The following is a 17,727-nucleotide window of genomic DNA, read 5'->3' on the forward strand; positions in this document are numbered from 1 at the left end:
CTGGAAGAAAACAATCAAATAGTCATGCTCATCTCTGAACGCCCAGCTCTGCAACAAGTAAACAGCAGGCATTTAATAAATGTTTGTTGAACAGAATGTAGAAGGACTGCAATAAACTGAGGAAGAGGCAGGGCTGAAATCAAATCTTACATGAGAAAGAGAAAAAGCAGCCCTTCCTATCTGAGAACTGGCTTGGCACTCACAACTCTCCTATTTAACACGAACAATTACAAGAAACACCTACATCAGACAGGCCACTCCCTGACCAGGACAGATCAAGACAAAAACAACACCTCCCTTAAATCGTACCTGAACACAGACAAAACATCAACATTCTCCAGTTCACAAAATACCAAACATCCCCCTCTCCCAACTAACATGAAGAATTGCTACTTTACCTATCACAGCTTTAGTTTCAATCTAGTCATTCTTCTCTCTAGATAAGATTTATTAAAATTCCCACTCACTGAATTACCCCACTTCCTGACAACATCCAATTCAGAGCAAGGCCCATTCCCTACACCCTCCTCAAAGTCACCTAACACAAGGCCAAATCCTATAACAAGTGCTTTCTAACACCCTCTTACCCAGACACCCTTAAGGCTCCCCACTGTGTACGTGTTCCTAACTAGATGCAAGAGCAATAAACCCAACTTATTCAACTACAGGGTGTTCCTGGTAGTCTTTGGCTCGATGGAATTGACAGTAATAATCCTGTCCCTTTAGATTTGTTTGGTCTTACATTCAAAGGATGTTTTCTTCTGTGAGGATATGAATGATGGAAGGAGACGGTGGCTTGAAAAAACATCTGAGGAGGGGCTTCAACTTGAGAGCAGCCTCTGACCTACACAGACTGTAAAGTGAGGCATTTCCCAGTAAACTGGGACTAACCTTTATCAGCTCTGGGCCCTATTAATAACCTCTAGAAATCACTGAATCACCAGGTGCAGAAATCAGAAATCTCAAAGAGCACCTCCACCCCCACTCCCATCACAGCACTGGCCATATAGGTCCACAAATCACTGGCCACACGGATACCTCATCAGCGCACAGGCCCGCCATCCCTGACCCACAAATATCACAGCTCTCCCTATGACTGATCCACATACATACCCAACACTCATCCTAGAGACTCCCCATCACTGACCCCACAGACCTTCAATTACTGACCCTCATGGACACCCGCCCCAGTAACAATTTCAGTCTTCCTCAGGTCTCAACCCATAAATCCCCCTTCTGACCCCCAGCTCGATTATCAGGTCCCAAAACGCCTGCCACAGCTTATCCCAGTACGGACGTCACATTCATAGCGGCGAACTCTCCCGCTTCCTGTCTGGGTGAGCAAAGCACGAGGCTCCCGGGCCTGCGCTGTTCCGTACCGGGCAGTTTTGCCCGCTCCACACCCTGGGCGGCTTTGTTCAGGAGGCAATATGACCGCCCCCATGCGCTGTGTCTCAGTGGGAGCCGCCATCTTGAGAGGCCGGCCAGTTCCGTACAAGCAGAGGAATTCGGTTTATTCGGAACCTGAGGCTGGGCTGTACCACCGCGGCAGCGAGGGGAGGGGGAAAAGATGACAAAAAGGAGAATTATACAAATGGGTAAGGTAGAAGCTATTGCAGAGAGACTTTACAGGATTGGGGAAGAATCTGCAGTAGGACAGTACTTTACTGGAAGACTGTAACTGGTGTAAGAGGAATTTGGAATGGTGCAATCCTTTCGTAGGAGAGTCTACTGAAAAGGTCTGGTAAATGGTCCAGGAGATTCCAGTGTAGGAGAGCGGCAAAAGTGATGGAAGACTTGGGCAGCGGAGAGGGGCATGAACAGTTACTTATGCTAATTATTATAGGGAATCCTCCTAGGGGAAATTACAATTATGGTAATAAATCGCAGGGGGTGATTGAAGAAAAAAAGGAAAATTGATGGATAAACAACAAGGTCCTACTGTATAGCATAGGGAACTATATTCAATATCCTGTAGTAAACCATAATGGAAAAGAATAGGAAAAAGAGTATGTGTGTGTGTGTATGTGTATATATATATATATATATATATATATATATATATATATATATATAACTGAATCACTTTGCTGTTTTGCTGTAAGGCACAAACTAACACAATATTACTTAAATAAAATTATTTAAAGAAAGAAAATTGACACAGGGAAGAGGAGACTGAAACACAAAATAAAGGAGAAACTGAGGAAAAGAGAAAGGAAGCCTAAGGGACAAAAAGATATAAGGCATAAGAACAGAGAATGGAGACTAGAGGACAAAAGGGGGGAGAATGAGGGACTGAGAGTGAGAGACTGAGGACAGAGGCAAAGGAGAATGAAGGAGAAGGGGGGATTGACAGACAGAAAAAAGGAGAAATGAAAGGAGAAGACTGAGGTGGAGTGACCCACCACAAAGTTTTGCCTGGAACTGCCCCAGGAAATCCCTCCCAGGGACTTAAAAGTCCTGCTTTGGGAGGATGGCTGGGGAAAGTTGGAGAATAAGTACAAAACCCATAACGTGGCCCCAAAAGTAAAGGTGTAAGCAACACTGTCTTCCTCTCAAGTGGAAAACACTTTTTCCCTTGGCTGTTGATGCTGGCAGTCATGATTTGCAGTTTACAAAAATGGTTTATCCACTGTTGCATCACTCCGGAGTGATACAATTTAAGTGTACAATTTAAATGCATTGCAATCATAAGCTTTAATAATTAGTCTATGGCCTTGTCTGTGGACTAACTGTTGTGCTTTGTACTGATATAGTACTAGTTTAATTTCTAACAGTGTGAATATTATGACCATGTTTTCTAAGAGTTCAGATAATGAAAACGAGAGCATTTTTAATACCAATGACAGCATGACCCAGACATCACCAAAAAAGACTCTTATTTTAATAAAAGATGTAAAGACATATCCACATCTGGATTAGGGAAGTAAATAACTAAAACAGTGCAAACTGCAAAAGATGAAAAAAAGAATTTGGGATTGGGCATGGTGGAGGAGGGGAATAAAAGCACATATGGAGAATTAAATTTAAAAGTCAAGGATGAGACACACAAATACTTCTAAGTAAATAAAAGGGTTTTTTGATTTGTTTTTGGTCTCTCGAAAAGACACCAATGCTGAGTTGAAAATAGTGGCCATTGAATTCGACTGGACAGATCACTCCTAAAGGAATCTAGGCAGCAGAAAAGAAACCTGTCAACTGGCCCAAAGTGTCCCCAACATTAGATGTACCTCTCACCTTGTTGAGGTTGCCTACTGGGTGTTTAAAAACCAAAATATAGAGGATAAAAAGGCCCGGAGGCAAGCCCACCTACTGGTTGTTGCCCTTCAGTGTCAACCAGACGGCATGGGAATTTGAACTAACTACCCACGGAGATTCTTGACCTGATGAGTGATCCCCAGCCTCCACCAAGGTACAGTAAGTCAAAGAAACTAGGACCCAATCAGTGTGCCTATGTAAACAAGAGGGACACTAGAAGAGACAATGCCGTCAGCGCCCCCCAAGGCGGATGGAAATGGCAGAACCCGGCCACAACCCTGGAAGGCAGATGGTCCAAATAGATGAAGAATAATGAGGCCAGGGGCTCCTAAGCCAGCACTCCAACTGACCCCCGAGGAGCCCCGTCTGAGACTGGACATTGGGGAAAAGTCTGTTGAATTCTTAGTCAACGCTGGTGCCACTTTCTCAGTTCTGAACACTGGATCAGGCACTCAGTCATAAGAGTTGTAAAATTATGGGAGTATCAGGGAAGGCCCAAGAACGGGCATTCATAGAGCCATTAAAATGCAAAATGGACAAACACGTCACCCATTCCTTCCTACACATTCCCAAATGTCCTATATCCCTGATAGGAAGGGATACCTTACATAAATTGGGAGTTATTATCCACCTAATGGGAGACAAACTGGAGATTGGCATTCCCCTAGACAGGTGGCACAAGATGGTAATGTTAATGGCTGAGGACAAACTTCCCTGGACAGATCTAAACAATTAGATCAAACTGCTAAGGGATGGTCTCCTTGCCTACAGGCAGTAGTAGCTACTGCAACCCTGCTAAAGGAGGTTGAGAAGTTAATGTTTGGACAGCCAATCACCATATGAACTCCACACCAGTTTCAAGCATTAGTAAGCCCTAAGGGAACAGAATGCTATCCCCCAGGTCAATTCAAGTCCAGGCTACACTTTTGGACACCTTAGTGGTTACTATGAAAACCTGTCGTACACTGGGACTTCCCTGGTGGTCCAGTGGTTAGGAGTCAGCACTTTCACGGGGGCGCTGCGCAGCCAAAAAACAAAACAAGACAAAACAAAAAACCTGTCAAACCTGTCGTACATTAAATCCTGCCATCTTACTACCTACAGAAACAGGGCCCTTAGAACATGAGTGTATAGAAACAATAGACACAGTCTATCCCAGTTACACCGACCTAGGAATCAAGCCTCTCCCAAACGCTGAAGAGGAGTAGTTTTATGAGGGAGGAAAAAAGCCTGGTGGGATATGCAATAACCTCCCAGACCCAAGTCATAGAATGAAGAGGCCTACCCCCAGGGACTTCAGCCCAAAAGGTGAAACTGATGGCCCTCACCCAAGCCTTAGAGCTCAGGACAGGGAAGGCCTTAAATATTTATACAGATTCCTGGTATGCATATGCCACCCTACACAGACACAGGGCTATTTGGAGGGAAAGAGTTATGCTTACTGCAGAGAATAAACAAGTGGTACATGGCTAAAGCATACTGAAACTCTCAGAAGCAGTACAGATTCCAAAAAAGGTGGCAATGATTCATTGTTGGGGTCACCAAAAGGAGGATGCAGAGGATAATGGGAAACAACTGCCAAAAAGGTGGCCCTAGAACCAGTAACTTGGCAACTACCCTTCATACTATGAAGGTCAGATCCATCCAATTATTCCCCAATCTACACAAAAGAAATATTAGACAAAACCCCAAAACGGGGCTTCAATAGGGATTTGGGGAGTCATGGGTGGCTAGTTAACGCCCCAAACTGTAGCTTGCCAAGCCATCAGGGAGGACAATTAAGGATCTCACTATGGGAGGGAAGTCCTAGATAACTAGCTGGTTGAGATCATGGTGACCCCAGGCATGAAAAACATAATTGGTTGGGTAGTTGAGACCTGCCCCATTGGTGCAATAAATAACCCCAACATCAGAGCCCCCAGAGGCCCCCAGATAAGACCCATTCAAACCAGAGGGACAGACCCTGGAGAACACTGACAGAGTGATTTCACTGTCACACTGAGAGTTCCGGACAATTTCAGATATAAGCATTCCCCACTAGAACTGAAAGGGCAGCTGAAGTGACTAAGGCATTACTAAAAGAAACAATCCCCAGGTTTGGGCTCCCAGGATCCCTACAAAATGATAATGATCCAGCATTTGTGTCTCAAGTGACGAAGGGGATAGTGAGTGCCCTGGGCATAAAATGGACCTTACACTCAGCCTGTCAAGAAAACTGGATTAAGGTTCTTCTGACTGCTCTGCTCTACATGTGGTTAGCCCCCGGTGGGGATAAGTTAAACTTAAATGCATCTGAACTCATGAATGGTAGATCCATTCCCCAAGCCCAAGAAGGGACACCTTAACCCCCTTGGAATGAAACAACTCAAGCTCTCCAAGTAGGAGAAACCATGAAAGCTCTCACAGAATATGGTAACCACGAGCGGCCTGCACACACTGACCTGGCCCTACATCCCTTCCAGCCAGGAGAGTGGGTGTACCTAAAAACATGGAAAACAGGCAGCCCACGAGATCAGCTCACTCCTAAGTGGAACGGACCACACTTAGTGATCCTAACCACCCATTCTGCCCTGAAGTTGCAGGGTATCACTCCGTGGGTACACCACACTCGAATGAAGAGGGCTCCTGAGCCCCAACCTCTGGAGAAATAACCCAAGACAACAGACACCATCCCCCACCCCCCCGCTCCACACTACTCTTGTGAACCTCTCTCCAACCTAAAACTTCTTTTCCGAAAAAAGGCAAAAGATAAGTAACTGTATATGCCAAGCAATAGGGATTTTAGGATAACTGGATTGCCCTAGATTATCTGTTGGCTGACCAGGGAGGGGGGTCTGTGCACGTCAATACAACATGTTGCTTTTTACATCAGTGCAAGTGGCCTGATTGAAGAAAGTGTAGACAGACTACTAGAAAAACCAACTTGGCTAACAGAAGCCAGCCAGCCTAATCTGGCCGAACAAATTTTGGAGCAGGGTAAAACAAGCCCTCCCCAGCATCCTTGGTTTCTACGTTTCCTGGGTCCCTTAAGAACCATTGTCCTCTTGCCGATATTTGGGCCATGTAGTTTAAATTGTCTGGTGTCCTTTGTCTCCAAAAGATTAGAATCTATAAAACTTCAAATGGTGGTCGCTCAGGGATACAAAGTCAGGGCTGAGGCCAGTCAACAATCAAACATATCTCAAGGCAGCAGGGGAGAAGTTGTTCTCCTCCACCTGGGGTTATGACAACACCCAAACTCGGCAGGAAGCAGTTGCAGAAGACAGACCCTCGCCCCTCAGCACCCGTCAAGAATGAGGGGCAGGTCAAAAGAAAGAGGGGGGATTTGCCACTGGCAAAGGCCACTAGTGTCCCCTGGGGAAAATCAGATGGAATCTAAGTGATAAGGTCTAACCTCTTCTTTTGTGCTTAGTCTAGTTTCACTGGCCTGTAGAGGGCCGTGTGCAGAGGCCTTGCACCTAACCCATCGCATTAGAGCTCCCAGAGCAGAAGCGCTGTGCTGGACACCCCAACCTGGCCTGAGGTGAGCAGAAGCCTGCGCACGACATTCAATTCAAGATGGCGGTGGCAGCAGCAGGTCGTGTGCAGACGCTGTACCCGGCACTTCAGTCTGAGGTGCGTGAGCAACACGCCTGCCCCTCACCCAGGAGATCTCCACCCCGCCCGCCACTGACAAGAACCCTATAAAGTAGCCCCGCTAATGGTCTTTCCAGGAGAACGTGTGCTCTACAGCACCAGTTTGCACGTCTCCATTCTTTGACCAAAGAATAAAGCTTTCTTTTGCTTCTGAAGTAGACCCTTCTTAGGGCCCGACTCCAAAGGGTCGGGAACATACCTTCTTAATATTGAACTCCCCTGAGGAGGAAATCTGTCTCCAAGCTTTTTCAAATTTTTCTCTTTAAATATTACCCAGACGAGTTGGCTATTGGTCACCGTATTTGTGTAATCAATATAAATTTGTGTTTGTGTTCTTCGGAATTATCCCACTCAGTACTAACTTCAACCACTGTTAGCTTCAATTTGCAAGCATTTTAATGAAATCTGGAAGATGTATTTCCCATTTTTGTCGTAACTTCATACTCACAGGCCCACAACGAAAAGCCTTGGGCTCAAACTCAAATTCCAGAGTTAAGTCCTCAAATTTCTAGTGAAAGCCGAGCCTGCCGGGAGAGTTCTTAAAACGGAGTAGGTACGGACGCCACCGCAAGATTCCTGGCACAGTGCGCCTGTGCCTCATCCCCCAGTGGACCTTTTGCCGGCAAGCGGCTTGGGGACCGCGGCGGGAAACGCAGTGCTGGAATTAGGTGGAACGCGCCGGGACCACACCTCACGCGCGCCTGGCCTCTCGCTGCGCATGTGCGGCACCTCAGCGCGGGCATTCTGGGAGATGTAGTTTGCAGTCGGAGGGAACACGCTTCAGCGAGCCCCGCGCGAGGCGGCTTCTTCTGTGCATGTGTGCCCTCCAAGTCCTCACGGTGGTGACCCCGCGCGGGGGTGAGTCCCGAGAGGTTAAGCCCCTCACCTGGCTGGCGTTGGTCGGGGCTGGAGGTGCGCCGTGCAGAGGAAGATGGCGTGGGTATGAAGGGGTGGGGAATAATAGGGCTCAGCCGGGCTTCGGGGTAGAGGCGTGGACCGGCCTGTGTCAAAAGCTACAGTGACCCTTCCCAGCCCGAATCCGTGAGCCCCGGGTGGACGGGCTCTCGGGACTGCGTTCTTGCGGGTCGGGGATCGGGCGATGCGGGGGCTCTGCAGGTGTGGCGACCCGGAGCGCATCCACCGGTGGCCGGAGCGCACAAGTGGTTAACGCCCGGAGCGCCCTCCGGGGTGTGGAAAGAGAACCAAGCTTTACTGAAGGTCTGAATTGTTGCCGGTGGAATGCTACCTGCTCTTCCAAAGGTGTCTAGCTTTAACCCCACAGCAACCCTGTAAGTCAGTTTTTCAAACTATGGGTTGAAACCCAGTACGGTCGTGAGTATGGGTGATGAAATCTGTTCAGTTAGTAAAGACTAGTATTCTTATTTGCCAGTACTTTTTAAAAGTTGGGTTATAATTTACATAGAATAATTTGCACGTAACTTACAGAGAATAAAAATGTAAAAATTGTTGTATACACCCATTTAACCACCACACCATCAAAATACAAAACATTTTAATCCCCCAGAAAGTTCTGAACCTTCCCAATCATTCCCCCCGTATGCTGAGAAACAACCAGTTTTCTACTTTCTACAGTTTAATTTTGCCTTTCTAGAACATCATATAAATGGAATCCTATAGTATGTACTCTTGTATGTGAACATTTAAAAAAATAAAATACTGTAAAATATCACATATGTATCCCATGTGATAAGCATTGTTTTATGAAACTTACTATAGCTACATATGTATTTTTTTCCAATGACTATTTTTTTGAATATCTATGAGCCAAACACTGTTCCTGGTGCTGGCTATTGACTATTCAGACAAAAATCCCTGCCTTTATGAAATTTTAGTTTTAGTTAAGTAGAGATAGTCAATAAACAATAAGCATAATAAAATCAGTAAATTATGTAGTATACTAGAAGGTGATGTGTTATACACAAAGAAAAAGTAGATCAGGTTAAGGGAAATGGGAGAAGGGTTAATTTTAAATTAGGTAGACAGGGAGGCCTCCTTGGTATTTGACGAAAGTCTTGATAAAATAGTGGAAGTGTGTGCTGGCCAGAGGGAACAGCTAGCATGGACGTGAGTGTGCACACACACACACACACACACCCCTACATTAACATTAGGTTGTTTTGTAAAATATATTTGTTAGCTTAATTTAAAAAGGGGTGGGCGGGTAAAGTCACTGGTACAACACAGGTATTATTTCCAATTTTACTGAGGCTCAGGAAGGTGAAGTGACTTGCTCAAGGTCAAATAGCCAGGAGGTAAATTCAAGCCCAGATATTTGTTTCCAACTCTCCTACTTTTTACAACATGTCTCCCAGCCTAAAACACAGCATTTGACTGAACTCTGCTCCTCCTCAGCTTAAACCACAGGGACCTGCACCTCAGTTCCCCTGGGGCAGATTCCAGACAGACTGTTGAATGAATCTCACCATGTGGACACTATATTTCCAAGTCTATAGATGTCTTTGCCTAGATCCTTGGTCCCACTGAGAACCCAATACTGGTGCATCCTACTTTCAAACTGTAGCCTGTCTCTATTCCTACAGCCCTGGTTGGAGTCCACAGAATGCATGACTAGAGGGTCAGAGAAGGGTGTACATCAACTACCACTTACATTTTGATAAATTTCTGACAACATCATTTTTGATGATTACACATTTACTTGGGGGGTATATATCTATTTGACTAACCAGTTCTTTAATTTGTTCCAACTTTAAGTATGTTAAAAAGTGCTACAACAGATATCCTTGTAGCTAAATCTTAGTGCAAAAATCTGTGGTTTTCTCTCAATGAATTCTGGAGGACCCAGGGGAAATTCTCCCACAGTGGCTTCTTCAACCCAACTGTTGAGGCAGCTGTGTATGGGTTGTTATGGACACCTGTGTCAGGGTTTATTACACCAGTGATTCTGGAATCTTCAAGTCATACCTGGTCTCACATGGCTCATTCTCTTAAACCTATCTCTGTCTTCATAGATCTCTGCCTTCACCCAAGGGTTACAGAAAATGACCAAGTCCCAGGTGAGTTAGTTTGTTTTGCTATACAGGAACAGTAGTACAGGATTGTAAAAATGACCACGTGAGCTGAAATAGTTCAAAGCAATCTTAATAATCAATGAGATTTCCCCCATTGGTTACAATTATTCTGTGACCTTAAACTTTTTTGTCAAAACATTGAATCCTCTCTTGGTTATACAAGTATAGGGAAATGAAAAATAATAAAAACAAATATTTAGTACACTGTAATTTAAAACATTGAGAATTAAAGTGTTTTATTCTTCGTGAAAAAGCTTATCAAGAGTGGTTTGAATAGTGCCTTCTCATTGTATAACTTTTGACACTGAGTAAGCATTTTTTCTATGGCTTGACATATTGGCAAATTGGATCAGCTTCCACTATTTGATCCTTTGCATTTAGGACAGTCAGTTCTGGACATGTAGTGGGTACTCAGTAAATATTTGTTTAATGACTTATTATTAAATGAATGGCCTAATGGGTAATTATTTCACAAGTATAAAGTATTTCAAATATGAGTTTTGTGTCATGCACAAAATGGAACATAAATCTAGACAAACAGGCATCAAAGCACAGTGCTGGAGAAACAGAATGAGACCAGTTTAGTGTAATATCTCCAAAAACGAAGTGGGACTAAATTTTGGGAAGCATTGTCAACTAATGAACATGGTTAGAAACAAGTTGCCATGCATTTTTTTCCATTTTATGCATTATAGATCATTTTAGTTGGAATAGCAATGTGTTGTTACAGAGACCAGTAACATTCAAGGACGTGGCTGTGGATTTCACCCAGGAGGAGTGGCGGTATCTGGACCCTTCCCAGAGGGATCTGTACCGGGACGTGATGCTGGAGAACTATATCAACCTCATCTCAGTGGGTGAGGACCATTTCCCAGTGTTGATTGGTATGCGCCTGGTTGACTGCTTTTCCTTTCTCAGTTGCTCCAAATTGCCAGCCCTCTGAAATAACTTTTACTAGTGTGGCTCTGAGTCTCAGTTGATGACAACTGACAATCTTTGGGGAGATATGGCTACACGTTTGTTTAAAAAACCTCTTTTTAAGGTACAAATTAGCACCTTTATCAGGCAGTCCCTGATGAAGCTGAGAGTTCAAAGGACCTGAAGCCCAAGTAGCTAGGTCCAAATCCCTTATCATTTCTCATTGACAGGATATAAAACCATCAAGCCTGCTGTGATCCACAAATTGGAACAAGGAGAAGAACCATGGATGGTGGAGAGAGAAATCTCAAGTTGGAGATACCCAGGTGAGTTAGGTGAAGAGTTGTATGGATGGAAGTGAATGAAATGAAGTTCACAGTTGGTTAATGAGGGCTGACATCTTTGAGAAATATGCTTCAGATTCTCTGCTTAAAGGCCTCGGACCTTTGGAAATAACTGGGGACAGTTAACATAAGTTTCATATCTACCTGAACACCATTTCTGTGTACCACCTTCACATATTAATGTGGTTTTTTTGCATGGCTGTTAGAGAGTTACATTTTCTCCTTCAGGTGTATTCTGCCTGTCATCCCTATCAACTTCATTTAGGACCTTGAGAAGATATTTTTCTCTTTTTTAAAATTGTGGCAAAATATAGACAACATAAAATTTACCATTTTAAGCATTTTTAAGTGTACAGTTTAGTGGTATTAAGTACATTCACATTGTTGTGAGACCATTACCACCATCCATCTCTAGAACTCTTTCATCATCACAAACTGAAACCATTAAAAAATAACTCTCTGTTCCACCTTCCCCCAGCCACTGGTACCCACTATTCTACTTTCTATAGCTATGAATTTGACTATTCTAGATACCTCATATAAGTGGAATCTTAGAATATTTGTCCTCTTGTGTCTGATTTATTTCACTTAGCATAATATCTCAAAGTTCATCTATATTGTAGCATGTGTCAGAGTGTCATTCCTTTTTATGGCTGAATAATATTCCATTGTAGTATATACCACATTTTATTTATCCATTCATCTACCAGTGAACATTTTGAGTTATTACCTTTTAGTTGTTGTGAATAATGCTTCTTTGAACATTGGTGTACAAATATCTGTTTGAGTCCCTGCTTTGAATTCTTTCAGGTATATACTCAGAAGGGAAATTGCTGGATCATGTGGTAATTCTCTATTTACATTTTTAAGGAATTCCCATGATATTTTCCACAGCTACTGCACAATTTTACATTCCCACCACAATGCACAAGTGTTCCAATTTCTCCACATCCTCACCAACACTTGTTATTTTCTAGTTTTTTTAAGTAAATAGTCATCCTAATTGGTATGAAGTGGTATCTCATTATGGTTTTGATTTGCATTTCCCTAGTGATTAGTGATGTTGAGCATCTTTTCATGTGCTTATTGGCCATTTGTATATCTTCTTTGAAGAAGTGTCTATTCAAGTTCTTTGCCTATTTTATTTTATTTTAATGTATTTATTTTATTTTATTTTATTTTTGACTGTGCTGGGTCTTTGTTGCTGTGCAGGTTTTCTTTAGTTGTGGCGAGCGGGGGCTACTCTTCCTTGCGGTGAGTGGGCTTCTCATTGCAGTGGCTTGTCTTGTTGCAGAGCACAGGCTCTAGGTGCACGGGCTTCAGTAGTTGTGGCTTGCGGGCTCTAGAGCACAGGCTCAATAGTTGTGGTACACGGGCTTAGTTGCTCCGTGGTATGTGGGATCTTCGCGGACTAGGGCTCAAACCCGTGTCCCCTGCACTGGCAGGTGAATTCTTAGACACTGTGCCACCAGGGAAGCCCCTCTTTGCCTATTTTAAAACTGGGTTGTTTCTTTATATATTCTGGGTATTAATCCTTTACAAAATATATGATTTGCAAGTATTTTCTCACATTCTGTGGGTTGCCTTTTCATTTTCTTAATAGTGTCCTTTGACACCCAAAAGGTTTTAATTTTGATGAAATCCAGTTTACCTATTTTTTCTTTTGTTGCCTATGCTTTTGGTGTTATATCCAAGAAATCATTGCCAAATCCAACTCCATGAGGCTTTTTTCTGTATTTTCATCTAAGTGTTTTATCTTTTTTTTTTTTTTTGGCCACGCTGCAGTCAAGTGGGAAATTAGTTCCCCAATCAGGGATCGAACCTGCACCCCCTGCAGTGGAAGTGCAGAGCCTTAACTACTGCACCACCAGGGAAGTCCCAAATAAGTGTTTTATCATTTTAGCTCTTTAAGTCTTTGATCCATTTTCAGTTAGTTTTTGTATATGACATAAGATAAGGATACAACTTCATTCTTTTGCATGTAGGTATCCAGTCTTCCTAGCACCATTTATTGAAAAGACTGTCCTTTCCCCATTGAATGATCTTGGTACTCTCGTAGAAAATCATTTAACCATATACATGAGGGTTTATTTCTGGGCTCTCTATTCTATTCCATTGGTCTATCTGTCTGTCTTTATGTCATTACCACACTGTTTTTGATCACTATGGTTTTGTAGTATGTTTTAAAATCAGGAAGTGTTAGTTATCCAACTTTGTTCTTTTTTTGGAGTGTTTGACTACTTGGAGTCCCTTGAGATTCCATGTGCATTTTAAGATGGATTTTTCTATCTCAGCTAAAACGTCACTGGGGTTGGACCTAGAGTTTTTGATCTTCATTTCTCTAGCATTCTAGCCTCCCCACCATCACCTTTGCGTTGTCATAGTGTCTTTTTTTTTTTTTAACATTGTATTAATTTCCTAGGGCTGCAATTTAAAAATTACCACAAACAACAGAAATTAATTGTCTTACAGGTATAGAGGCCAGAAGTTCAAACTCAAGGAACTTCTGGCCTCATGGAGTTTGGGGCCCAGCATGGTGGTACATGAAAGCATTCTGGTTCCCCAACCTGTGAACTTTCTGAACCCCCTCCTTTAGAGTTTTTATGGAGGCTCCATTACATAGGCATGATTGATTAAATCATTGGCCACTGGTGAGTACTTCAGCCTCCTCCAGCCCCTCTCCCCTGTCTGGAAGTTGAGGCATGGAACTGAAAGTTTCAGCCCTCTAATCACATGGTTGGCTCCACTGGCAACCAGCCCCCATCCTTAGATGCTTCCCATAAGTCACTTATTAACATAACAAAAGACACCTTTATGACTCTCATCACTTAGGAAATTACAAGAGTTTTTGGAGCTCTGTGCCAGAAACAGGGACAAAGATGAAATATATATTTCTTATAATAAATCACAGTATCACTGGGATAAAAGTTATGTGTTGAAGCCTGTGGGGTTCCAGTGGTAGATACAGATTAGAAATTTACTCACTTTCTTTCTTTAAAGAGTGATGACTTACATGTTGGGAACTGGGCCACGAAGCTCAGTAGGACTGTCAAATTCTGAGCCAAGGAGTGCCTTAATTGCTCTGGATATAGGTAGCATAAGTGTAACAGTAGTCAGGTACTGTCAGAAGTTTATAAAATATCAATAGATGAAAATGAAGATTGATAGGAATTTAGATACAGGGTGAGAAATCTACTACTTAAGATTACATTAATAGAATCCAGAAGCTTGGAAAACAGGATATAAAGCAGAAAGTGGCAAGCACATAGTTGTCTGAGGATCAGTAATAATAAATATAATAATATCTAACTAGTGAAACATTACATGCTAGGCAGTATTCTGAGTACTTAAAGCGATTGACTCGTTTAATCCTCACAAAACCCTGTAAGATAGGTGCTATTATTATCCTTTTTTATACAAGGGGAAATTGAGGCCCAAAGAGATTAACTTGACCTGTGCCACACATCTAACTAGTGATGAAACTAAGATTGTAATCTGGATTCAGAACCCATGTGCTTAACGACAATTCATTTTCCTTCTTTGTTAGGTAGAGAGCAAGGTAGGGAGAGCATTTAAAAGTCAGGATTGATTCAGTATCTATGAACTATTGTAGAATAACATGATACACTCAGTAATCAGAATTTAGCAGTGACTCTAATCCTGAGGCAAGTTTGGCTTATCCTATGGCATATTTTCCTCTTACTGGACATAGGAATTCCTGCGCCCTCACACCTATACAAGAATGAATTACCATTATACTGGTTACAAAAGTGTTCCTGTTTACAAGTAGAATTGATGGTTTTATAAAATCAGTTTCATGCTGCTGGATGAATAGACAAGAGCTCAAAGACACTGGAAGCAAAGAGACAAGTGAAGATTAAACTACAGCAATCCAACAATGAGTTGATGAGACACTAGCTCAAATCTCTCTGTTGCTCATCCAGTCCTTCCTTTATTTCCTCTAATCACCATTTTACCCTAGTCACTTTTATTTCTCCTAGATGGGCTCCTCCCATTGACCCTGTAGCAGCTGTTCTTCTTTGTTCCTTTTTACTACTTCTTGGCATTATTTCTATTTTTCTCCCCATTTTACAAAGTCTTGTATGCATATAGTCAAATATATTTATGTTCATTGTCATAGTATCTAGTTCTTTTACTACTACTACAGTTTTTTAAAAAGTTGTGGCTTTCCTGCTAAGCTCAGGGGTATAGATTCCATTTAGCCTTGGTATTTCTTTTAAATATGGATACTGGGTCTGCAAGTAAAGATTCAATCTCACGATAGGGCAAAAAGTTATGAGTCATAATACATTAGCAGAAATATTCACCGACATATAGTTTATTATGCTTCCTTCTAGAAAAAGTCTGGCAAGTTGATGACCACATGGAGAGGCACCAAGAGAACCAAGGAACACTTTTCAGGCATGTTGCATTCATTGACCAGAAAACTGTGACGGAGGAAAAGGGTAACAATTGTAATGCACTTAAAAATAGATGTCATCTGAGCACAGCCTTTGTTTCTTCAAAACAAAGACTCCAAAGACATGACTCGTATCATAGAAGTTTTAACTATTTAGACTTATTTAGTGGTAACAGAAGATATGCAAGAAAGAATGAATGTAGTGAATGTGGAAAAGTCTTCTTCCAGAAGTCAGACCTCATTATACATAAGAGAACTCATACAGGAGAAAAGCCCTTTGTATGTACTGAGTGTGGGAAAGGCTTCATCAAGAAATCAAATCTCGTTATACATCTGAGAAGCCATACTCTAGAGAAACCTTATGAGTGTACTGAATGTAGAAAAGCTTTCTCCCATAAATCACACCTCATTGAACATCAGAGAATTCACACTGGGGAGAAACCCTATGAGTGTAATGAGTGTGGGAAAGCATTTTTCCAAAAATCACACCTCAATATTCACCAGAGAACTCATACTGGGGAGAAACCCTATGCGTGCGATGAATGTGGGAGAGCCTTCAGCATGAAGTCACACCTCTTTGTACATCGGAGAATACACACAGGAGAGAAACCTTATGTGTGTACCAGGTGTGAGAGAGCTTTCAGTGAAGTGTCCTGCCTTATTAGACATAAGAAAATCCATACTGGGGAGAAACCTTATGAATGTAATGAGTGTAAAAAAGCGTTTTCTGAGAAGTCTGACCTCATTATACATCACAGAACTCACACAGGAGAAAAACCCTATGAATGCAATCAATGTGGGAAAGCCTTCAGACATAGCTCAGCCCTCTGTCGCCATAAGAGGACTCATAAAGAAAAAGTTTCTTAAAAGAGAAAGTAATGTGGGAATATTTTCAACTAAAAATTACAGTGACAGAAAGCCTTCATTGGAAATCAAACCTTATTATGTATCAAGAAGTCTTAAGAAGAAGCCTATTAATTCAACAAATTTAGAAAAGTATGTAGCTATGTTTCTGTAGAACTCATATTTCAGATGTGATGCCAAAGTATTTCTAGAAGATATTACAGAAAGTACACCTCCTTGTTAAGGATAAATGCTTACTGTGGACTACAAAGACTTTTGAAATATTAATAAGTGGGCTAGTCAAAACAAAATTAGAAAATCATATATGGACAGTATGCAAAGTATGAAAGCATTATATTCCAAACTGTTCTACATTACACTATGCACCACATAATGTAAATCATATAGGTATAGGAATTGCTTACGTGAAGCTAACAATTATGAATATAAAATAAGTATTATATATGTAGAATGACATTACCAATTATTTTCCACATTAAATAATACTATTTTTTCTTTTTTTAATTATTTATAATTTTTTTTATTTTTTGGCTATGCTGCACAGCTTGCGGGATCTTCATTCCCCAACCAGAGATTGAACCCAGGCCATGGCAGTGAAAGTGCAGAGTCCTAACCACTGGACCACCAGGGAATTCCCTATTTTTTTCTTCTTTTAACAAAGTATGAATTGTAACAAAACATAGGGCCTCCTAAATAAGAATTCTAAAGTATAAAATAAACGTTTTTCCTGTTGTTTGTTGGCATATATAAAAGACTCCTGCTACTTCTTGATCAGTGATAGAGTGTGTAAATGTATTGTTATTTACATAAAGTATATATGAGATAGATATCATATGAGAATGAGCAAAAGAAAATAGCCATGGCCTCTTACAACACTCACTACAATTTACATAGTTGTTTTTGGTGACTAAATTACCCCCTTTTTATATACTGTTATTGTCCCCTCAGATCTATATGTTGAAGCCCTAACCCCCAGTGTCTCATAATATGACTGTATTTGGAGATGGGGCCTTTAAAGAGTAATTAAGTTAAAATGAGGCCATTAGGTGGGCCCTAATCAGTCTGACTGGTGTCCTTATAAGAAGGGATTAGGATACCAGGGATGCAGATACAGAGAGGAAAGGCCATGTGAAGAGACAGCAGGAGGGTGACCTCAGAGGAAACCAACCCTGCCTGCCCCTTGATCTTGGACTTCTAACCTCCATAACTGTGAGAAAATAGATTTCTGTTTTTTAAG

General features: G+C 41.9%; 1 protein-coding gene across 1 annotated transcript; it reads left to right on the top strand.

Moving 5' to 3' along the window:
- Positions 1 to 6,816: 6,816 nt before the first annotated feature.
- LOC103013203 (zinc finger protein 182-like) lies at positions 6,817 to 17,242 on the top strand. Its single transcript, XM_057540401.1, has 7 exons — positions 6,817 to 6,873; positions 7,629 to 7,806; positions 9,885 to 9,929; positions 10,640 to 10,801; positions 11,093 to 11,188; positions 15,565 to 15,672; positions 17,035 to 17,242. Exons 1-7 carry the CDS (start codon positions 6,817 to 6,819, stop codon positions 17,085 to 17,087), a joined length of 699 nt encoding a protein of 232 aa, XP_057396384.1. The 3' UTR covers positions 17,088 to 17,242.
- Positions 17,243 to 17,727: the final 485 nt, after the last annotated feature.

The sequence above is a fragment of the Balaenoptera acutorostrata genome, chromosome 2 (genome assembly GCF_949987535.1).
Source record: "Balaenoptera acutorostrata chromosome 2, mBalAcu1.1, whole genome shotgun sequence".
Taxonomy (NCBI): Eukaryota; Metazoa; Chordata; class Mammalia; order Artiodactyla; family Balaenopteridae; genus Balaenoptera; species Balaenoptera acutorostrata.

Bases quoted from the DNA above. Each gene is read 5' to 3' on its own strand.
- LOC103013203 (XM_057540401.1), top strand. From the start codon at position 6,817: ATGGCGGTGGCAGCAGCAGGTCGTGTGCAGACGCTGTACCCGGCACTT. The intron at 7,807-9,884 runs GTGCGCCGTGCA...CTGTCTTCATAG, and splicing joins GGCGTTGGTCGGGGCTGGAG to ATCTCTGCCTTCACCCAAGG. The intron at 9,930-10,639 runs GTGAGTTAGTTT...TATGCATTATAG, and splicing joins AGAAAATGACCAAGTCCCAG to ATCATTTTAGTTGGAATAGC.